Source organism: Rhagoletis pomonella, unplaced genomic scaffold (genome assembly GCF_013731165.1).
Source record: "Rhagoletis pomonella isolate Grant_MI unplaced genomic scaffold, Rhpom_1.0 Rhpom_scaffold_00005, whole genome shotgun sequence".
Lineage (NCBI taxonomy): Eukaryota > Metazoa > Arthropoda > Insecta > Diptera > Tephritidae > Rhagoletis > Rhagoletis pomonella.
In genome coordinates, this window is record NW_023458559.1 from 53,385,685 (window position 1) to 53,410,295 (window position 24,611).

Consider the following 24,611-nt stretch of genomic DNA (forward strand, 5'->3'; position numbering starts at 1 on the left):
TAAGGTTACTACTTTTGACCGCAGCTTATATGGGGACGTCCCACTGTGCACCGTCAGCAAAAATTAACGAAAGTTTTGAGCAACTTCAGCCTTGCAGTAAAATTTAATGGGATATAAATAAAACTGCACACAACAATTCTACTGAAACTTTGTTAAAGTTTTTTATATCTGTACATAATTTTGATCCAAAACTTGTCAATATATTGTGAAATTTCAATTATTTTGAAAAGCGCTACATTAAAAACTGCGGAGAATTTTTGAAAAAAGAAAACAAATTTAACCTAACGGCACTCTCTAATTATAATTACAAGCATTTAAAAGATGGCTACGTTTCAGTCACATTTGCTACATGTTTTGCCACAAAAAAAAAATAGTGAGTGGCAACACTGTTCGTAACTCACAACGACCCGCAACCGGTGAGCAGGCGAAGAGAATATGTATTTATGTACATATATCCATTTGATTGATAGCGACTGCGCATTATGTTTGTAATTCTTGGATGGATACAGTGAGTGGCAATGAAAATCATACAGCAATTTTTTCCATTTCTTGAAAATATTTTGTTTATTTCAATTTTATTGATCTTTAATAAAAATATATTTCACACTTCAACGAAAGCCATACAACTCAAAGTTTCTAACTTTGTAGCAATTAAAAAAATCGTAAAATTTTTATCAAATTTGTATGCAGAATTTTTAGATTTTTTTCTTTGGTACTCAGCTGTATTACACGTTTTTTCCATATCACAAATGATCGTATGTTATAATACTAATTATTATTATAATATATAATAAAATTTAAATAAAACCAAATATTTTCAAAAACAGAAAACAAATTACTGTACGATTGTCACTGACACTGACTGTACGTACATATACATAACACCACCTTTGCCATACACTGAACATACGAGTACCAACCAACATTTCATAGCCACCTCATGGATTCGTTATTCATTTGTCAGCCGTCTAACTGTAGAAACGCAGCATGAGAAGAACGCTCCATTCAATGCCGGTCGTCGCGTGTTTTGTGAACAATTCGTTACTTAATCAATAAAATCATAGCAGTTTATAGTCCCATGCCTTAAAAAAATTGTGAATTAAAAAAGCAAAATCCAGAAATTTAACCAAAACGGAAAAGTTCAAATTACAGTGATACATATTTACTAATATATTAAAGTCCACACGCAGTCATGGAGGAGCTTTTGGAAAGTTGCGGGTGAGTTTAGAAAAATCGCGACTCTTTGTTACCTGGTGACAAAGGGCACGGAAAGGGCTTAGATATCACATTGCCAACGTTGCAGTTAAAGGAAATATACATACATATATCTTAACATTTGTTTCGCAAGTACCCAATAGCAGATGCTCACATTCATGCATGCATAGTTGTTGTATAAACATACATACAACCCACAAGTATTCGCAGAAATGTGCACCGAACGACTGCAAAATGCCGCGATAGTAGCTATTTTTACACACGCATCAAATTCAATTTAGTCTTTATGACGTATTCCCCAACAACAACAGCAAACTAATTAGTATTCCCTGTCCAACACAGCTGATCGCTGTGCCATGTGGGCAGCATGCGTAGTATTAAATAAGAGCGCAGAGTTAATGGCAGATGGTAGAAAAGTGAGTGGAAAGAGAATGTATGAGAAATAGAGGTAGAGAGCGGTAATAGCTTGTTGGCAGTTTTTTTTACCTTGCAGAGTTGCCGAGTCTTTTTCTGTAGCAAATCGGCTTGAGTATTTTCACATAGAAGAAAACGGTGAAAACTGCGGAATACAAGTCTTATTTAACCCTTAACTGTGGAGATATAAGCCCTAGAACATTCTCCTAATAAGACTTTCATATGTAACTGCTATGCAAAAAATACTTTTTAAAACAAATAAAAAATTTAATATTAAAAGGGGTAAGCTTTATCTAGGTACGGTTAAGAAAACCTAAACAAGGTCGCGAGATTATAATATTTTTTGTTTATTTAATGTTTATTATTATTTTTTTTATATGTATGTATAGCCCGTCCTCTATTAAAAATCACGTAATTCCGAATTTTAAACTTATACAAAAATTAGGAAAAATACCATAAAATTACAACAAAGCTTAAAACTTTTTAATCTGACTTTCTAAAAAAAAAACAGTGTGTGCAGTTTTATAGCCTGTTAAATTTCAGTACCATAAAGTGCAAATTTGAAGTAGTTAGGACCTACCGCTGATTTTTGGCAATTTTTCAACGCAAAAGCGGTTCGACAATTTTTTGTATTTAGAGAGCACAATACCTTCAACAAAAAAATGCCAAAAATCAAGGGTAAATCCTAACTACTGCGAATTCGCATTTTATTTTACTATCGGTTTCACCAGCAATTTTTGGAAAAATCGTTTTTCACTTCAATTGCTTTCATGAAACTGGCTATTATAATCTAATTGAAATCTAATTAAAAATATCAAAATTTGGAGGAAAATTTGTTGCATTTATAAAGTTGATATTTAAGACTCCATAGCTTAGCAGCTTAACATATACGAAATAAAAAATAGGCTCGTCCAAGTTATGATTGCTTGCCTGACAGGGCAGAGTTAGTACAAAGTTAGGAGAGTTCCTCGAGTTACGGTAGTCTTTCAAACGGCGTTCAAGATAGGATAGACTATTTGAGATGAAGTATCCCGGCACCATCGTTGTATTTCGCATGCTTTAAGATACAAATTTAAAGCCACAACTGTTACGGTCTCTAATATTTACGTACTAAATGTAGGTATTTTTTTTTAATTTAGTAAAATAATTATGAATAAATGTGCGCAAATATTTGTTTTCGTAGAGCATATATACGTATACACATATCTTATAAATTTTTACAATTATGTATGTACAATTTACGTATGTATATTACTTTAACAAATTACAAACAAAACGTTGTTTATCATTTACGCTCTATCTTCAGTTACAGATAATATTATATGTATGTAGGTGCCTACATTCACATACATATGTACATGTTTATATGTATATTATTTGCCAAATAAGTTAATGGACTGAACTCGCTTATCGATTTCTGTAATTGAATTTTTTGTTATTACTTATATGTATGCACATACAAATTTTGCAGATACATACCAGAGAACAGCTTTGAGTATGATCGAGCCTTTTTGATCACACTCACTAAAAATCAAGCACAAGCGAACGCCACACTCGGCTACTATGTGTTCGATCGAGATGCATACCCGACAGCTGCTTTGGTTACGAACGAGTCTGTTCGATCACCCTCGCTATAAATTGAGCACAAGCGAACACCACACTCGGACACCCGCAGCTAACCCGAAAATTTGTGTAACAATGAAACGGACACCCGAACATTGCGATAAAATGCAGGACAACAAAGAAATTTACGCTGAAGGTAACTGGCGCCAATATGTTCCCACAAAGCATACGAAAATGTTGTTGCTTTGTGCTTGTGCATACGCAATGAAAAAATTAGAAGCGAAGTAGACAAAAATGTGTTTGCATCTATTTCGTATAGTTTCGCGTGGAAAGCTGTGTGTGTATATATTAGAACACAGCCTAAAACTATGTAGGTACATAAATACTTTTACAAAAAATAAATGTGCTCCGAGTGTATAGGGCTTGGGCATTGCCGATCTACACACATTTATACCTAAATGGATGTAGGCGTCGTGATGCCGCGTTTTGTATGAGCAAAAATATAAGAAATGGTTAAATGTACACTTAAACAAACTACCGAAAAATTCAACCTTCTCTTTACCCTCTACGCACAAAAACTAAGAGCACCGCGATGAGAAGGCAACATTTTTTGTAGAAACAAAAACGTCATAAGCCAATCAAGAAAATTTTGTGCACACTCGGGTTGAAACTCGAACACCCGGGTATATTGAGCTGCAAAGCACCCGAACCCAATCAAGTATGTATGAAAAGCAATCGGGTGTTGTGGCCAACATCTTCGTCTTGAGCTCAGTCGATAACGAACAATACTTCTGCTCGTATACAGAGAACGATGCAAAGCGGGTTTTGTTAGATGATCGAGTATACACGAAAATCATGCACCCGCTGCAGATGTCTGATACATACCTATGTACATTAAACCGTATCCCAAAAAATTTTAGAATTTGTTCCAAGTGATTTCGGACACACACTATGAGAGTATTTCAGTAGTGTAACATTTTTTTGGCACCCTGTAAAATACCTAAATGGCTCTTTTATAACTTCTTTATTGGATATTATTTTGTTTAATGGAAATGGGTTAATATTTTTCCTGGAAACTATATATCTGACACACAGTGTTCATACTCCTGAAATACCGTCATAGAGAGTAGAGAAGAAATTGCACTTTTTTTGTTACTATCTAACGTATTTAGAAAAATAATAAGGGTCTTCACACCGAGTTTGGTACTCGGTAACACGATGTTCTGTAATGTTTCCGCATTATTTTTCTTTTGTAAATTTAGTTTACTATCGGTTTTCCAACTACCAAATTATCTTGATGGCAAACTTGATAACCATAGGTCCCTCAATCAATACATAATTTCTGATTTCTCACCTTTTTTGCATTTTTAAGGCATTTTTACCTTTACCTTTAACACGAATTTCTTTCTATAGGGAAAAAGCTACTAATCAGCCGTTGATAAAAAGTGTGAATTGCAACGGAATAGCTGCGCTTGATTGTGTTGGCATAACAAAAAAAAAATTAAAAAGTGGAAAAAAGCAACGATAATTTACAAGGCGAACTAAGCCCAGTTCATAGGCAACTGGCTGAGTCAGTGGGATCGTCGGTTCGAATCCTACTGAAAGAAGTCTGATGAGGAAATGTGGTGATTTCCGAAATAGCTATCACTTCTACCATATTTTCAAATTATTGTTGCTTTTCCACAATAAGTTTTTCATTAAAACGGCCTCAAGCTCAATAAAAATTGTGGAATATAAATAGTTTTATTAAAAGATAACTAAACAAATTCGTTTTACATATGAGGCCATGAGGGCCAGAGGAGCTTATTTATAAAAAAAATTTGATACTGTGGGATAGAAGGATGTATAAAAAATAAATTGCGGTATTTTACTAAAAAATTCATTACACCGTATATACATACGTATATAAATACATTTTAATTCAATCTCCGTATACGGGCATGTATAAATTAGAATATAAAAAATATTGTGAAACAAAAAACAACATATAAATGTATTTGCAACGCACGCGTTTAAAAATATACTTTTCATAAAAACGCGCTTTAAGCTATTGTGTTTCGAGCGGGATCTTAGCCGCAGGCAAAAAAAATATTAAAAAATTCGACTTAGGTGCATATACCGAAGCGCTAAAGCGCCCAAATACACCGCACAAACTGCTGTTGAAACCTCCTTTTTGCATATCCTCTATATATGGATTAAAGATCTATCAATGAATATTGAATGTGATAAATTATCGAGTAGACTGCCCAGCGATAATTTAATTTTTTTTTTATTTTATGTGGTCAGTTATTTTTGCTGAGCGCTTTGTTGGCTGATCAACGCAATTGTTTCTAGTAGTGTTGTCACCGCTATACACAACCACAGTTCAATTTATCAAGTTAATCCAACTTTTTTAGTCTGACTTTATACACTTACCTAAAGTTACCAATATAAAAAAAAAGTTGCCAAGTTACCAAGCACTCAAAAAGTTATCTATTTTGGTCACAAGTGACCAAATGTGGCAACCGTGGTGGCCATTCGTCTTCGTTTTCAAATATGACAGCAGAAGCAACTGACTACGAAACTACGAAAGTCGATCAATTTCTTTTGCTTCTGTTTCCGTACTTTTCATTAAGCAAGCATCAGCAAAATGCCTTGCTGGTAAGCATCGCATTTGTGCCGGAAAGTAAACAATCGTTTGCTTCTTAGCTCTTCTCGTGCTGCTGCTGTGGCTGTAAATTTTTTTCTAAGCCAAAGCAAAGGCATGAAGATTGCTTTTGAAGCAAGGCAACTTCAGAAGCACAGCATTAGCATATTTTCGTTGCTTTTGCTAATATTGCTTAAGCATTTCAAACCCTGATTGTGATACATAGCATTTAAATTACCTAATTTCTTTAATTCAAGTTGAATTTAATTTTTTTTAGCAGTTGGCAACCCTCCTAATAACCATATTCACATTATCGTAATTTACTGCTCATTTGTAATTTATAAGCAAATCATGCTTAAATCAAGCGAATTCGCGTTGTAAAATCTGTCAATAAATTAAATAGAAATCAGATAATTTGTCATAAATCAAGAATCAAATGAAGAAAAAAAAGGGTTTTTCATTTATTTTAGCCCCCAGTGTTGATGAAATTAAAAAAAATGCCTAAAGGTATGCAACCATTTTTTGTTTTTGAAATCAAGTACAGGGGCGAACGCAGGTAGGGGTTTTGGGCGTTTAAACTTCCGTCCCCGAAATGAAATTCTTTTCATTTAGTTAGGTGCGTAAACCAAGGCACTACTAATTTTATTTCCATAAAAAGGTGGATCAATTTTCAACTATTTGCAAAAATCAGCAGATAAAGAACAAAACAAAGTGAATGAATACAGGGTTGTGTATAACAAACACATAATTTTGACGTTCAGAACACCGCTGCGAAAATCTCAGATGTTCTGGTAACACCACCTTATATGAATTCGCCTAGGAACTAACATAGTTAATCCCTAAAAGTGCTACATATATACTACACGCATACCTTTGATTTGAATTTTAAGATTTTCGAAGCTTTGTAAAGGGTACAATTAATTGGACGCGAATTGCTTATTTCCACATTTTGCATGTTCAATATCATTTAGAGTTTCAACGTGAACGCGGTGTTAATGATCCATATTTTGAGATAAAATTAATTCTCCTATTTGGGAGGAAAAGTGTTTTTCAATGTCCGTGAATCACCAAAACAAAAAGAGAGTTTTGGAATTTTGAGTTGTGCCGTTATGGCAGAGAACCATCGATATGTAAGCACTCGAACTTATTTAAAAAAAATAATAATTAAAATATGCAGGCCAATTCTTAATACTCCCGGGGGGTAGCATTTTCCCCGAAAACTTGGGAGGAGGAAATTCGAACTTCGAAAAGCTGTTTGACACTTTTTTGAGAGCTCATCTCCGCCATTTAATATAAAAAATCCTCGAGAAATTTTTATTCATGATAGGAGGAAAGGAAGAAGAGAGAAAACTCCCGGAGAGTTTCTGTTCAGAATCGTGCTAATTAAATATCTACAAATATTATGAAAGAAAGTCTGAACGTAATTGATGTATGTGAAGTAATTTGATCGAAACCAAGTAATTTATGCTGTTATGTGAACATAGCTTAATAGTTAATTTAAGTTAATAAATAATTTAAATTGAATGCAATATCTTAGCAGGTGGCAACCCTCTTCAAAATCTTATAAGATATTTTAAATGTTAAAAAAAAATATCCGTTAATACTTTTCTGTTTTAATATTTTATATAACTTCTGTATAATTTAATTAAATTCCACTTTTCAAACAAGTGGCAGCCCTCTTCACAATATTTTCGAACTACAATTTTCTCAAACCTATTTTTGTCTGGCACTCACATTGTGATAACATATTTCAATTACCTAATTCATTTAATTCAAGTTGAATTTCATTCTTTAAATTTAGATTATATGGGAGCTGTCACGCCCCCTTGTCTAATAACGCACATTGGTTTTAAAAATCTCCATACCAAGTTTCAGTACTTTCAGAGATATGCTGTATGAAAAAAACCCATTTGTTTGGGAGGTGACACGCCCCCTTGTCTAATCGAGATAAGGGATATCCTATATTTTAAGTTGGGCTAAATAACGCCAGTGCGCAAAGCTTTATGATTGGGGTGTTCGCAGTTCGTTCCAAATAGTGTCTTGAAATGTAGACGTCTACATTTTAAGACGTTTTCTAACCGTAAAATCTGTGGTGTTGTTGCTTCCCATACAAACTTAGAAAACGATGCCGTCTACATTTTGTCGCACTCAAAGGTATGTTTTTTACGTGTCTACATTTTGCGACCTCGCGGCAGGGTTGCATTAAGGCAATACCAATTAAATTTTTTTAGTTTATTGGGGACGGTTTACGTGTTTGCATTTGATGTTAGCGCAATAGCTGATGAAAACAAACAAATCAAGGAAAAGAAAAAACAACTATTAGCAATTGGTCATCGTAAGGCGACATAAAAAATGGGCGCAAAGAAGAAACGTCTGACAACACTAGTAAAGTTTTGCGACGATTTTGAGATGACTGCTAGAAAGGAGTGCTCACAGTTTGATGCTAAAAATGTCGCGATGAGGTTTATTTTTATATATATTTTTACTCTCTATAACTACTCTACGCTTTCCCTCATTTTTTAACAATTATTATCAATTTGTTTTCAAATTTTAATTTCATAATCTATAATGTTACGCGATCAATATTATTGTTTAGTTTTAAGTTTCGTTTTATTTAATTCGTTCTTGCTTAATTTCATCAGCTAACCTAATACTTCATAAGGCTAAATGAGAACTCTATTCTGTGGTTTTTGAGTTTAGTCCGGTATTGATAACATATGTATGTAGCTGTGGCGAATTTCAGGACGTTAGCGTAAGCGGTTCCAGAGATAAGCTATATGAGAAGTTCAGTTTGTATGGAACGTGGCACCCCTTTACCATTGCATTTGCAATATATGCATCAGTGCTAAGTTTCAGTTCCCCATCGTAATTGGTTTTGGAGATATATTGGTTTTTTTACATTTTAGTCTGTATAAGAATTTTAGGAATAACCCGAGCTACATACCGAGTAAATTTTTGGTCGGAATATTTATTTTCAAGGTGCTGGCATATATTCCAAATATGAGCAAAATCGGTGCAGCCGTTTAGTAGTTTAGTGAAATACATTGTACAGAGAACTGTATGAAATTGTAAAGCGTGACGTCTCAGATTTCTTAATTTTTTGGCAGCAACAAAAAAAGTTTTTAAGGTTTTTTTGTTTTGTTGCTATCAGTTCGTAATTAAAGTTTTTAATTTTTTTTTGTGAAAAACCTTCCACACAGAAGTTCCAAAAAAGTGCGATAGGTTATGCTTGAACACACTTAATTGAATGTCAATAAAATGTAAGTTTGTGGTTATATCAAGACCAAATTTAGAGAACAGTCCGTTGCTAACACTAAATACAAACAAAGACGCACTGGAAAAAGTTAATACATTCAAATACCTAGGAATAATGATCGTCGATAAAGTAAAACAAAAAAAAATTGATTCTATATTTTCAATTAGAGCTCTAGCAATATGTATGATGCGCTTACAAACATACAGACAGACAGACCAAAATTATAAAAAACTTAGATTTGGCTTCTGTTGATGTATTATGTACAGATATCTGCCTGTTGCAATTGTATTATTCTCACATAGTTTCGTTTGATACCCATATGGCAACATTTAGCTTATCTTATAAATTTAACTAAATTAAAGTTTTCAAATAAGTGGCAGCACGCTTCAGAAATATTTTCAAAAGTAAGCTTCATAATCCTCTTTAGGTTAATGTCCGTATTGCAAAATTTCATTTAATTTACAAATTTAAATGAATACAATTTTTCAAACAGGTGGCAACCCTCCCGAAAAATATTTTTGGCAGTAAAATTTCCTAAATCTCTTCAGTTTAATACCCATATTGCAATATTCAATTTATCTTATAAATTAAATTTGATTCAAATTTTCAAACAGGTGGCAACTCTAAAAAAATATTTTTGGCTATAAGCCTTTTTAAGCCTCTTTCTTTTGACTCCCTTATTGCTATATACACTTTTTCTTATCAATTTACTTAAACTGCAATTTTCAAACAGGTGGCAACTCTCTACTTTTTTTCCTTCTATATTTTAAGTTAGATCTCTAGCAATACATCGGTGGAAACTGCATTCAAATCCATGCATTCGTTTTCGAGTGATGCGCGTGGAAACATACGGACAGACAGACAGACAAACATTCTAAAAATTGTTGATTTGGCTTCTGGTGCTCTAATAAAGACGCCCCCCCCCACATTGGTTTTTTTTTAATATCTATAATGTACAGACATCGACCTGTTACAATTTTATTATATGTATAGAAGATTGCTGCAACTATATCAGTGCTCAATCTGGTCCTCAAGTCAGTCCTACGCATTTTTAAGCTACTAAATATACATTCGACTGAAGCATTAGAAAAGGGCTATATTAGTAATGCAGATAAATTTTTTGATTTTCTGGTCGTTACGTTGACGTTTGATCAAACCGCTTACGTTGTGTATGGTAAAAGCGCCTCATTCGCAACGGAATTTTCACCGAATGAGGAGGCAAGAGAGAAAAATCGAAGAAAACCAAACTCTTTTACATTGTGAACCGGAAGAAAACTAAAATTCTTTGCTTGAACGAGTCAAGTTTGCATGGTGTATGGCGAAATGGGAAAAGTAGGTTTGAAGAATGCTTGGCAAGCCGCTTGTGTGGTGTAGTTCGCTCTTTATAAAACTTCGGAAAGCTTTTTGTTAAAAAAATTGCAGAGCGATTTAACAACTCCGTTGTGTAAAACATGCTTGCATTTGTTATCTGCAAATATATAGAGAAAATTCCTCAAAGTAAAAATCCTCAAAAAATACTCAAGCGCGCCCAAAATTCCTCACGTTTTGAGGAATTACTCACAAAGTGGTCACACTGGTCAGCTGTCAACGTCATGTTATTGCTTACTGGAGTAAACTCTTCCTCTTTCTTCTGCCCAGATGCCAATGGAAGCTGTACCTGTGTTTACAGTAGACGCATTATCCCAAAGCGATTTAGGTCAACTCCATGGAGTACATACACCAAAATTAACCGAAATGCATATAGAAAATGTAGTCAAATTAACATTGCAAATGTCCTAGGGGAGGACCATATACTACTTCAGCTCTGCATATCATCAGAGTAGCACAAAACTATCCCAAGGGATTAACTCCATGGAGTGCCTACCTCTCGGCAACACAACCCAATAAACATCGAGTAGGGATTACGATACCAGCAATGATGGACAACAATAAGCTGGTTTAGAGGCGTTACAGATAAGTATTTTGTATGTACTCTAATATGGCACAAATAGATCGTATTGTACAACGATTTTTGCATGGAATGCATGCAATAGAAAAAACTTGAACACAGTAAAATTGTATCAGCATCCCTCCAACTATTTCCAGTCAGTAAAAACAATCAGAATCTAAAAATTTTCAACCCCTTTAGCGAATTGCTTTACCCTAATTTTGTTTATATGTATATTTCTCTACTAATTACTAACATACAACTAAAAGCTTTCATACATATGTAAGCTTTCGATACGATTGCAGCTTTAAAATTTTACGCGCCAACATTTTAAGTTTTAAGCATTTTACAAGCGCGTGCTACATACTACATACATACATATGTACAATGAACGGCAGCTGCGAACAGATCGCGGTCAATTTTTCAAAGACGCTCAAAAGTGAAGCTTCCATACCCGCACTCGAATTTTCATTCATTGACATTCATCAAAAAAAGTGTAAGAAAAATTTTTGCTTCGGGATTTGAAGAATGCGCGCGCCGATTGTTCGTACTATTTAAGCAACGCTCAAAGCTGAAGTGCAAACAGTAGCGGTTTATACTTGGCGTGGTGTTGAGGTGTGTAGGTGGTGCAAAAAAAAAAGGAAAAAGCAAGATAAAAGCGAAAAAAACTAGTGGAGAAGAATAAGTTTGCTTTTTCGTTTAGCGGCCAAAAGGTAGGCAGTGGCGCTTAATGTGATATACAACAGTGTTTTGAATGTGAATTAGTGCCGAAACATGGCGCAAAACAAAAAACTTTTTATTACAAGAAATCATTAACTATTTTAAAATGGAACTTTCACAATCATTTACTTCATTTACTTTAGCGCCTAATGCTTTATGCGCCTAATGATTTATGCCGACTAATAAGAGCCGCGTCAGAATTATCTTTAAAAACTATTTCAAAGCGGCACTACGGAACTGTCTGTGACTCAAAGCCCAAAACTATGAATTTTGTAAACCAAAATCGCAAATGAGATTTACTGGGATTGAATATGTAAACATTGCCTACACATATGTATACATATACATATGTACATAAATGTATATTCATAAGTACGTAAAAAGTCAAAAATTATTAATCTTTACGGAAGTAGCGGCCCTGAGTACTTCTTCGAAGGTCATTAGTGTAAAAAAGAGTTGCATTTTTTCCGCAGCTATGCCGACAGCTTGTAAGTAGCTTACTTTTCCACATTTCGTTGTCATATTGAAAGCTGTAGTTTTGGTTTTTGATTACAAGATATAATTCACCAATTCAGCGAAGTTTTACAATCAATCTTTCTCCACAAGTTTTTTTAGCTTCCCAAATTGACTCATTTTATAGCACCTCGAATAACGTTTATGAAGATATAAATAAAATCGAAAAATAAAGAATATAATTTCACTACGAAACTCGAACCCACATACATATACATACATTTGTGACGACGAAATTTTATAAATATCCATTTGAAATTAATAATCTCACCTTTCTAGCGAAACTTTTATTAAAAGTGTTAATTGGAGAATGGCGCAAAGTTTATTGCTGTTTGTGTTGTTTTAGAAATTTATTTAACGTCTTGTGATCATCATTCGTGCCCATTTTATAATTGCGGTTAAAAGGTTGTTCGTATTTGTAGAAATGTAAAAGCAATAGCCGCCTAAAAAGTATTAAGTGCATATATAAAAATGTTTATATTAAATATCTTTTACATATAGTATGTACATTAGGGCTGGTCAATTTTTTTTTTTACTATGCGCGTATAGCATAGGAGGATTGTACGTGTAATTCTAAGTAAATTTCCCGAAGAACCCATGGGTCTAAAATCAATTTGGAGTTTGCCAAATTGCGAAAATAGGTTTCGAAGAAAATGTGAATTTTCACTGTTTCGCCCTCTGGGGGATATTTTAAGAAAAAGATAAGTGCAGAAATGGATTCCTCATACCATAAAACTCTTGTTTCTCATGTTTTTATACAAAACGACACTACAGCAAAATACTAGGAAGCCTTTCTTCGCAATTTGGCAAATTGGAAAATTTACCGCCCCAATGAACATACATATGTACATATCTCATCTCTTAAATTTATTTTTTTTTTTTTTGGAATCGATATACATATGTACATAGGCGAATCACAACATTCGCTCTAATAGCTCTTACATACGCATACATGCATTTACATAACTAATATTCATATCTAGTATTTATGGTAATTTCATATACACTATACAACACTGCTCGCGAATGTCTCCAATTTCACACTTACATCAGAACGTGCTAAAATGCTCATTTTCACCAACTAGATATGCACATACTTACATACGTATGAGAAAACCAACAATACATATTATAATTTTCATTTCTAGAAAATAATGCGATTAAAAATATGTTAATGGTGTTTGGTGTTGAAAAATAGTTAGCTATGTCAACTACAGGGCTTTTCTCTATGAGTTGAAGTTGTTTTCTGCTGCTAAAAGTGAAGTAAAAGCTATCCACTGTAACCCTGTAACCATAAGAATTTAAAGCACAAACCACTTACAGAAAATTTACTATTTTTACAACTACTTACAATCCAAAATATTACATAATCCTCCACAGCTCTTATTTTTTAGCATTTGTATTTACATAATTTTTACACCTAACAAACCAGCACCGCAAAACCGTGCCCTATCGCTTATAAACGACACACTACGCGTACCTACCAGTAAATATAATATGTTTACACATCAAAATATTTTACTTTGAATTACTCACTTACAAATTATTTACTTAATACTAAGAAACTAATTCATATTTATACTCACCCTTCTGCCTTTCTTCATCTTTCCCCTGCAGAATGCCGTCACTTAGCATATCCGGTGCATATCATGTACTCACTCGCCGCAAACCCATGGAGGATACAACCGAATCAAAATTGGCCAAGGTCTTATCCGCCTTTGATTTGACAGCGCTTGGCATTGGCTCAACATTGGGTGTCGGCGTTTATGTGCTGGCCGGTGAGGTCTCCAAGGTATATGCTGGTCCTGCTGTAGTCATAAGTTTCTTAATCGCAGCGATTGCTTCGATATTCGCCGGTCTCTGTTATGCTGAGTTCGGCGCACGCGTGCCAAAAGCCGGTTCAGCATACATTTACAGTTATGTGACCATTGGTGAATTTATGGCCTTCATTATTGGCTGGAATCTGATATTAGAATATGCAATTGGTGAGTATCGATATGGAAATGTATTTTTAATGCTTCTTGTAATATAGTATGTAGATATGAGCGAAAAACCCAAAATTGCACGGTCAAGATTTTTTATCACAAATCACTTTATTCGGTTTACAACCATAAAAGCAATTTAATGTGAGCAATTTTGCAAAATTCGAAGTTTTACAAGAGTTATTGTTAATAACTTTTTTTATGAATGCAGTAATTATTTATTATCCACTGATTCATAGAATGTAGCTTGCTGATTTTTTTCACTTTAGCCTGATTGTTTAAATTTCTCAAAAAATCATCATTTTGTATAAAGTTTTTAATTTTTATAAAAAAATTTTATAAACAAATGGAAATATTTACTACTTCTCGATCAGATTTCTTAATCGTTCACATTGAATATCAATCCTTATTCTATAATACATTATTTAAAAGAAAAAAAAAACACGGAAACTTGCACGGAGTCACTAGTTATTAATTTTTTCGCTCCTGCCACGGGTGCTTTTGCTTTCATGCGGCGTGTCGCGTAGGCTCGCAACGAGCATGGTGCAACCAGAAAACGAAAATAAAAAAAAAAGATTACTTAATACAAATTTTTTTAAAGTTGTATACATAAATATGTACATAAATTTGATTGCACCTGTATTCAAACTTATTGTTTCATGTTCAAAAATTTGGGAATAGGCGCAGCATTCTGATTCGAAACCGGTACCTACGTACATATCAGGGATGTTGCGAATATTTGCATTCGCATTCGTTATGCGAATAATTCGCATCATTTCAGACACACGCAATCGACATTCGCATTCCCATCAAATGATACGAATGGTTTGCGAATGCGATTGTGTACATGAGCAAAGAGTCCAACCTAAAATTGTTGAAATGGCTCTAACCGCACAATTTTGTATTCTCTTCATAAATTATTTGTAAAGTTTTATCAAGATTTTTTTTTTCAAGTAAAAGCTCCCATCGCATTCTGTGTCAATACTTATAAAATAAAAATCTCTAGGATTTCCACAAGAGGGGAACTAATTTCATTGTCACATATGAAAAGTATGAATCAAGGCGAATACATATAAGGTGGTATCGATTCAACAAATACAACAATTCTTTCTTGTATTTTGTTTTTGCTTTTAGCGGGCCATTGTCAAATTTCAGCTATTCTTCCTCGAATGAAAAAGGGCGACAGAAAATACAAACACTCACGTTTTCACTCACTCGCTAAAGAAAAACAAAATTTTGACAATCAAACGCTACTCACAGCTGATGAAACAACACCACCTTATATAAATTCGCCTTGGTATGAATTTAAAAGCAGCAAAGGTTTTGACTGCCATAGCCGACCAGGTATAGATGTCGGCTATAAATTCTGTGTGTCGCAGGTTCAAATGCTAGCACATGCAGTATTTAACTGAAAGAAACAATTTTTTTAATAAACAAAATTTATAACTTTCATATGAAATTTCAATTTGTAAACATTTGTCAATAGCATTTTCAATCTTGATAATTTGTCAAGAAAAGAGCTTTTGATTTCTGTGTTATTTTACATTTACATTGAGCCCAAATGCGTGATTTGAAATCAGTCATTTGATGGCTTGATTCGCATTTCGTTTGACTTCTCATCAATTGAAAACGGAATAGAAAAACAAGATGAATGTAAACAAACACTGCATGCCTTATATTTTTAACACGTTTTGGACACAAAAGAGGCAAATATTCTTTGGTTTAACTAAAAATGTACGAATTTATGCGTAAATTAACAATTTTTATACATAAATATCAAAGATTTATTTATTACGTTAACTTTGTTTTGATTTTTAAATTTCAAAATGTCAAAAACAAACCAATGCTTTTGGAGAGCTTTTGTTTTTGAGTGTGTTCAATAAAAAAGTTCAGCAATCGGAACGCATTTGCTTCATCATTTTGATTAAATGCGTTGAAATGCGTTATTTTGGAAATACGAATTTGTATGGAGAAATGTCTGATTTGGCTTCGCATTTCAGACTTCTCGCCCAAATGACGCATTTGGGCTCAATGTAAATGTAATATTAGATTTTCAATTCTTGATAAATAATACAAAATTGACAAATTATAAAAAAATTGTATTTATCAAGTGCGCAGAATCGGGTTGTAGTCTGTCTAACCATGGTGCGGACAATAACCGGCTTTTAGCTTCAGGCGCTAAACGGTTAAGTAGTATATCAAGCAATATTGATGGACCTTCAATAAGTTCTGCTAAAAGTCTTATAAGCAACCTAGAAATAATTTTAGATTCCTCCAGCAAAAGCGAAGGTTCGGATGTAGAATCTGGAGACTATAAAAAATGTGAAATTAAAGCTCAATTGAAGGCATATCTTAAAGAAAAACGAGCTCTTCTCGGTGAAAGTCCTCTCGATTGGTGGAAAACTGAACTAAAATACGTAAATTTGACAGATCTGGCCCGCAAATATTTGACTGCTCCACCCGCCAGCGTTCCAAGTGAGCAATTGTTCAGTGCATCCGGCCGGAGAAAAGGCAGAAAAATTACTTTTTTTGAAATATAATATGCCCCTTTTGAATTTTGACTACTAGATTGAAACACTGTATAGGTTAAGCTCTCATTCAATGTTCTAATAATTTATTTTTAATCACCCGTATGCTGTAATCCGTATCCTCGTAGTTACGAATTCGTAGTTCCGTTCCGAAAAATCGAAAATTGGTATGCTGTAATCCGATCGTAACTATCTGCGGCACTGCCAGCTAAAAGCGCGAAATTCCAAATTCTTAATCAGCTGATTTGATAGAAACAAATGAAAATAAATATAATCGCAAGTGAATAGTGATACTAGAAAAATTTTTTTAGTCGTCATTTGAAAAGAATTTTCCTTAATTAAGTAGAATACAATGGAATCAGTAGGGACACGAATTTCGATACGATACGATACCATATCGATACTTTTGGCATTCCATACCGATATTTTTTACTCGATAGTTTTAAAGCGATATCTTTTGGAATCGAGTACCAGAACCCTAGTATCGTATCGAATGTCTAAAACTCAAATTAATAAGATAATCACTCTCATTGCGAGAGTCGTGTAGAATGCAAGTCGTTTTTCGAGGGTCGAATGATATCGATAATTTCACGTCATTGCCTAAAATTTCCACTCGACTAGTGTATTAAAACGGAAAAACTTGGCAGCACTGTATAGTTTTCGACGCTTTTCGTCGTTTACTTATTTCGGCACGACAGTAGACAATGCAGTCGTACAATTTAGCCTAATTTAGGACTTACGTGATGAGGCTGCATGTGACTGACAATTCTTCCCGATATAAATTGGGCTTTAAAGAAGAGAAATTTGTACTATAGTTTAGATTGCATGTAGCGGGATTTGAACCCACGGCCTCGGTGTTATAAGCCAACATCTCTACGTGTAAAAATAATAATAGATTGGCGTTTACACAATATGTTAGTGTTTGGCGGAGCTTATCCTCCGATTTGTCGCGTGGCCTTGGTGTTGTTCCATAAAGGGGGTCCCTACTGTTTTACGCCGACTCTAAACGGCGATTGTATTTTTTTATGAGAAGCTGTTTTTCTTGGCAGAAATACACTAGGAGGTTTGCACACTTCCAGTCACTACACCACAGCGGACTACATACGACACCAATGTTGAGAAATTTTTTTGGATTTTGGCATCGATATTTGGGATATCGAGTATTTTTATTCCGATATTAATGGGTACCCGATATTTTTACAGCGATACTTTAAATGAGCACCATATCGATACTTTCCGTTCGATATCGTGTCCCTAGGAATCAGTGGCCGGAGCACTTTTGTCTCAGGAGGAAGAACATGCTGCAGCTAACAGTTGCAATAATATACAAAGGAGATTGCTAGTAGTTCTGATCCATTTAGCTTGTGAAAAATTTCCGCATCAACAAATACGCATTTAAAATCATTTTAATAATTATGAAGGGAGAGCTTGGGCGAAGTGTAAAATCATTATCGGTAGATTGATGGCAGTTTCGAGGTTTTTCGCTGAAGGAAGCTACCAACATGGTGTTGGGGAAAGATTTTGATGCGGGGTTGGCGCAATCCACGTTCTCAAAAACATTGACAAAAACTTTAAACATTTTGCAATGCCTCGAGCAATGTCCGGCCTTTCGCTCATGCATTCCACCATTTTTTCGCATTGCGACCGCTTTGTTGTGATCTTCGACCTGATATGTTGGAAATATTTAATATTAATCCAATTTTTTTCTATATACACTTTAACTTACATATTTTTGCGTTTACACACTTTTTTATTGATATTTTAAAACAATTTCCAACAACTACATAAAAATGACAGCTACGTTGGATTCAGGCATACCAACATTACGAATTTCGAAGATGGCCTCCGAATTTCGAAATTGCGATACGACAACGCGGATTTCAGCATACCAATTTTACGATTCGTAGCAAAATCAAATCTACGACGGATTACAGCATAGGGGTAAATGTTATTCCATTCCATTCGCACATTCGCATTCCGAAAATTCGCATTCGCTAATGTGAAAAGTATGACATTCGAAACATACCTAGTACATATGCATCTATGTTTTAAAGGACTAGATTAGAATTTTCTATCAACGTATCTTTTTTGTTCATATTGTTAGCGATATTTAAGTCGTTGTCCTTATCGTATTACGGTTGTCAACTATTTTATAGGAATTGTTATCGTTGCCGATATGTTTATCAATATCGACAATGCTACCGTTGCCGATATAGTTATATATATCGATATTGTTACCGATATTGTCACCGATATCATTATCGGCATACTAATATTTTAATATTTTTATATTTATTAACAAATTTTTGTTAGCATCAATATCGTTATCGATATCACCATTGCATGTAAGTGCCTAAGGCAATACTGTAAGGGTAATAAGTGTGTTAAAGGCCCAACAGGTGTTGCAACTAGTGTTGCCAGTTGTTGACAGTTTTTTCGTGGGGTGTAAAAAATGTTGTTGTCATTAGGAATAATTGTGCGATTCGACATTTTGTTAAAGCCAGTATACTGTGCTTCTAAGAAGACTCGAAACTTGATGATTTGCCAATTTCCGTATGCAAGGTATCGCAAGGTATCGCACATTCAATAGTTTGAGGATGATATGTACAATACACTTCTATGTAGAGTAAAATATGAACATTTGATAAACATGCTCTAAATTTATACTTAGAAACGTTAAGAAAAATTTTAGAAGGTGCCCCCAACCCTATCTCAGAAATTATTTTTTTTTTGCCACTCTAATAATGTACATTGAATTGGAATAGTAAAATAAATTATAATTATGACTATCACATATTATTAAAGTTGTAGCTGAAGATGCCCATTCTATATTCTCATTTAAAACCTGTTTGTTTGTATAACATTTCCATTTTGACAACCTAGTGAATTACAATATTTATCAGAAAACGTTGTGATAAAAATTAAGCGGTTGATTATTAAAGATGAAACCAGCGATTCAATTAAATACTAATAATCGATAGAAGAAAAATGTATTAGGTATGCCCTATCTACTCCCAATTTTTGTATAGTTTGATAACCACAGTAAAAAATGCCAATTTTTTATATACTTCAAAATAACTAATCAATTCAAAATGATAAAATTCTGTGTAAAAATGGTGAAATTATAAAAAATTTTACTAATATAGCTAACTCGATTTAAAAAAAGCTAATTACTAGATGTATTTCTAAGCTAAATGTCGAAAATAGTAGCTAAATATAGCTAAACTGGCAACACTGGTTGCAATTAAATATTATTTTTTGAAAATTAAAAGTATGTTGTCATGCATACCTTTCACATGCTTACATACTTATATATATACGAGTACTTCGGTATACATATAGTAATGGAGAACACTTTTAGAACTTGTTCCCTTAGTCATCCCTTAGTCCTCCCAATAGCTAAGTTTTTACACACAATTTCAATGCTTTTCATAATTGAATTCCGATTCCCAGTCGACTTTGTAGTACCCTTAATTGATTGCAATTTATGTCGCATTTTTCAATTTAATTTTATATCTGCACATATCTGAATACATACATAGATGCGAACATTTTCCTGTATGTTAAACATCGATATACGCATTGATATCACACGTTCTGTAGCCAAATCTGCTTACTTCTATTTTTTATGCTTAATTGAAAATATTTATACAATCATACATACATACATATGTACGTGCCTAATTATATCGACCATCCATCGCCAATTGTAACCCGCACAATTGAGTAAGTTCAGGTTTCTTGGCGGTTTTCGCCAATGCGATCTGGCTAGCGTGCGTAAATGTGCAACGCAGAAGAATTCTATTCCTCTTGGTGTGACTTTTAGCGGCTCAACAAATTACAAATAAATTTAATTTTTTTTTTTACTGTGCTCGTATAGCATAGGAGTATTCTACGCGAAATTATAAGCGTATATTTGTCGAAGAAACCATGAGTCTAAAATCAATTTGGAGTTTGCCAATAGTTTGAAAATATGTTTCGCAGAAAATATGAAAAAGATAAGGTCAGAAATGGATTCCTCATACCAAAAAACCCCTTATATCATGTTTTAATACAAAATTTAAGCACTTCTTTACCTTACTACAGCAAACTGCTAAGAAACCTATTTTAGAAATTTGGCAAACTTGCTTAGAATTGCACGTGTTCTATACGCTCACAGTCGAAAAAATCTCCCATACAAATTGACCCGCCCTAATGTACGTACATTTTATGCATATACAAACGAATTTCCTATAACCTTTTCACTCGATGCTAACTATGTATATGTATCTAATAACTAATATTGCATCACATTTGATATAGGTGGCGCCAGTGTTGTTAAAGGTCTCAGCACCTATCTAGATAAGCTTTTCAACTATGCAATGCGCGATTACTTAAGCAGAAATTTTGCCATGAACATCGAGGGTCTTGGCGACTATCCAGATTTCTTTGCGCTGATCGTGACAGTGCTTTTCGCTTTGGCCATAGCTGTAGGCGCCAAGGAGTCGACGCGCTTGAACAATGTCTTTACATTCCTCAATTTGAGTGTGGTGCTCTTTGTGATCATCGCTGGACTCTTCAAAGGTAAGCTAGCATAAAGCGCTCCTCCAAAGTGATAGCGCCATACTAAATTAATTTTCTTTCTTTACTCTTCAATAGTTTCACTCAGCAATTGGTCTATACCCAAAGAAGAAGTGCCCGAGGGCTACGGCAATGGCGGCTTCAGTCCATATGGTCTAACGGGCATCATACGCGGCGCAGCAGTCTGTTTCTATGGTTTCATTGGCTTTGATTGTATTGCCACTGCCGGTGAAGAGGCTAAAAATCCCAAAAAATCCATTCCGTTTGCTGTGGTCACATCGCTCGCAACGATCTTTCTAGCTTACTTCGGAGTCTCGACTGTGCTTACCATGATGCTGCCTTATTTCGAGCAGGACGAACAGGCGCCGCTACCGCATGTCTTCAGCCGTTATGGCTGGTGGGTTGCTGAGTATTTGGTTACCATTGGCGCGCTGTGCGGGCTCTGCGCGAGTATGATGGGTGCCATGTTCCCACTGCCACGTATTGTCTTCGCCATGGCTTCGGATGGACTGCTGTTCAAATGCATGGGCGAGATCAATCAACGTTTCAAAACACCCTTCAAAGGCACATTACTCACGGGCGTGCTGACTGGTCTTCTCGCCGCCATCTTTAAGCTCAGCCAGCTGGTGAGCATAATGTCAATTGGTACGCTGCTGGCCTACTCGATGGTGGCAAGTTGCGTCCTCATTCTGCGATATGACGGTGATGATCGCAGGGATGGTCGCTCCATAGGAAATGGACGCCCTCTGGTTGACTATGGGCAAAGAAATTGTATGCTTTGGCGGCAATTGTTCAACACCAACAACACTTCACTGGCGAACAAGAAGAGCAGCAGGCTAGTGACATGCATGATAACGCTTTACTGTGAGTTAAGACCGAACAAAGTGCAAATATCGCTTAAACTAAACGCTCTCCTTTGCCTGTTTTCTCTTTTCAGTTTGTTGGTGCTTTGTATTCTCGCATTTCTTGCAGAAGGTGGAAATCGAACCGGCTAGCATAACGCCGTTCTATATCGTCCTACTAGCTGTTACTGGCTTGCCTCTGCCACTCATACTCTTAATTATTTCTCGTCAACCGCATTCCAGCACCCAGCTGGCATTCAAAGTACCTCTGGTGCCTTGGCTGCCGGGCCTGTCAATCTTCATCAACGTCTATCTGATGGTGCGCCTGGATGTAATGACCTGGGTACGCTTCGGCATATGGATTACCGTTGGCTTGATGATCTACTTCAGCTACAGTATTCGCCACAGCCGCCAACGCAAGCGGGAAACGCGCCTAGTATTTCCCGAAACGGCGGAGAGCAGTGAATCGGGATTACCTCTGACTAATGACTACACCGAGGTGCCGCTTATCATCATGAAGAATACAAGTTAAGGATTAAGGAAAAATGGATTGAAAAGTTTACTCGGAATCGAAGTATTCTCGTAGCATACTAAGTAATATTTTAGGTACTAAATACAAGGCGCGACTTATACAAACATCTCATAAAAGGAGCTCGAAATGTACGAATACAGTTGCTATTGTATTTAAAATACTAACAATAAGTTCAACCACAATAACTTTTAAGATACACTCTCTTACCGGATAAATACATACTCCCTCAGAAAACATAAAATTGTTGGTAAAATTTCCAAAGCACTACGTACTCTACACTTCATAACACTTCATTAACAATTAGACGTAGTTCGAATGTCTACCCTACTCCCACCTTTTTATCTGCACACCCATCTTTTGTACAAACATTCGACAGTTTTTTGACTAAATACTTAAGAGGGATTTGAATATTCATTAACATTCACACAAAAATACTATATATAAGTACTTAGTTAGTTATATATTGCTTTGGTTTATAGTTACTATACTCATGTAGATAGAGTCTCGGAATTTCGTAATGAACTGGTACTTATCTTTAAATTTTTTATATTATATGCCGTTATGTATTTATACATTATTTAAGTAAATATAAAGTATTTATTAATTCAGGCGTCTTAGAAGACCTTAGAAGACTTATAAATGTTGTAAATTATTAAAATAACGAACTCATTCAAATTCTCTATGCTTTTTAAAGGCCCAAAAGTAATGTTTAATTTAAATAATAAAAAGCAATTAGTTTTAAAACTTATCATAATTGCAGTTTTAGTAAGTAGAAACACAGCAAACAGCATCGTTCCTGTAACAAAATAGTTCAAAGTTGGAATTTTTCCATTGCATATAAAATGAGATTCATAAAAAATTACCTTAAAAGACTAATAGCCCATTTCCACCAACAGCTTAATTGCAGTTAAGCGCTCAGATAAGGTTAATGAATATTAAAATGAGGCGATCCGCAAGGATAATTTCTTCCTTTTTTCCGAATAAATAAAAAAAGATTTTCCGTACGTTTCCAGGGCAGTTACAAAATGAGTATAATTTTCGTCACGAAATTTATATCATAAACTTTTTGTTTCTAGTTCAGCTTTCTTCACTCGAAAATTTTACCTCAAAGAGGTGTTTTATTTGATATCAATTATTTTGGGGTAGCAAATTTAAAATCGACGAAAATACAAACAATAATCTAAATGTTTTATTTTTCTCAAATAAATTGCTTAAAATGTTATCTAAATCTAAATTATGTACGCAAAGCATCTCATAGTGGAGACACGAACCACAACACATTTAGCTCTATATCTTTCCAACTAGTAGCCGGAAGTCAATAATATAAGGGGTCGTTTGATAGGTATTGGCCTATAGAATAACACTAAATATGTTGGGTGTACCCACATACCCATCTAAACCGGCAAAAGCAAAAAAAAACGTTTTTTGTTTCGCAACACTTTAGCCGAATTTTTAAGTATCCGGTTAATCGTTTATGACGCTTGTATACATTTTCTGGACACACTCTGCAAGACCTTTCCAATGATACCTCAAACATGTCGTTTGGACGTCTGGATAAAAACTTCCAAATCACGAGTTATTTCAGCATGCTACAGTGGCTGCTTTCGTCACTCGCGCGCACTGCCGTACGCTGTCATATAAGGTGAAGCACTGATATAAGTGATTTTCCCTACTGTGTGTGATCGGTATGTAGCCCGGTAACACAATTTAAAGGTTTTAGCATATACATACATACATATTGTCGTTTAAAGTACAATACCGCGTATCAACAAAATGCAAAACCGCATATGTGAGGTTGCATAGATTATTTTCTAGAGAGTAAAAACACTCATATTTCAAAATTTCTGGCTGGTATATTTCAGGACGAATTGGAATAAGGATTGGGCCAAGGTCTATTAAGAGCAAATCCAATTTTTGGCAGCAAATGTCAGTT

General features: G+C 34.8%; 2 protein-coding genes across 4 annotated transcripts in view; both read left to right on the plus strand.

The window, feature by feature from the left end:
- Positions 1-24,611, plus strand: part of LOC118739217 (long-chain-fatty-acid--CoA ligase 5-like) — a 431,825-nt gene that overhangs the window by 219,140 nt on the left and 188,074 nt on the right. The gene's annotated exons all lie outside the window — the stretch shown is intronic.
- On the plus strand, positions 938-22,842 carry LOC118739220 (cationic amino acid transporter 2-like). Of its 3 annotated transcripts, none has more exons than XM_036470411.1 (5): positions 938-1,218; positions 13,852-14,219; positions 21,047-21,307; positions 21,383-22,168; positions 22,242-22,842. In XM_036470411.1, exons 1-5 carry the CDS (start codon positions 1,193-1,195, stop codon positions 22,676-22,678), a joined length of 1,878 nt encoding a protein of 625 aa, XP_036326304.1. In that variant the 5' UTR covers positions 938-1,192; the 3' UTR covers positions 22,679-22,842. The 3 variants fall into 3 exon arrangements, with proteins under 3 accessions (XP_036326304.1, XP_036326305.1, XP_036326307.1); XM_036470412.1 differs by lacking the exon at positions 938-1,218 and adding an exon at positions 11,576-11,714; XM_036470414.1 differs by lacking the exon at positions 938-1,218 and adding an exon at positions 13,619-13,720.

Coding starts and splice junctions, on each gene's coding strand:
- LOC118739220 (XM_036470411.1), top strand. CDS start 1,193: ATGGAGGAGCTTTTGGAAAGTTGCGG. Junction 21,308..21,382: donor CATCGCTGGACTCTTCAAAG/GTAAGCTAGCAT, acceptor ACTCTTCAATAG/TTTCACTCAGCAATTGGTCT. Junction 22,169..22,241: donor ATGCATGATAACGCTTTACT/GTGAGTTAAGAC, acceptor TTCTCTTTTCAG/TTTGTTGGTGCTTTGTATTC.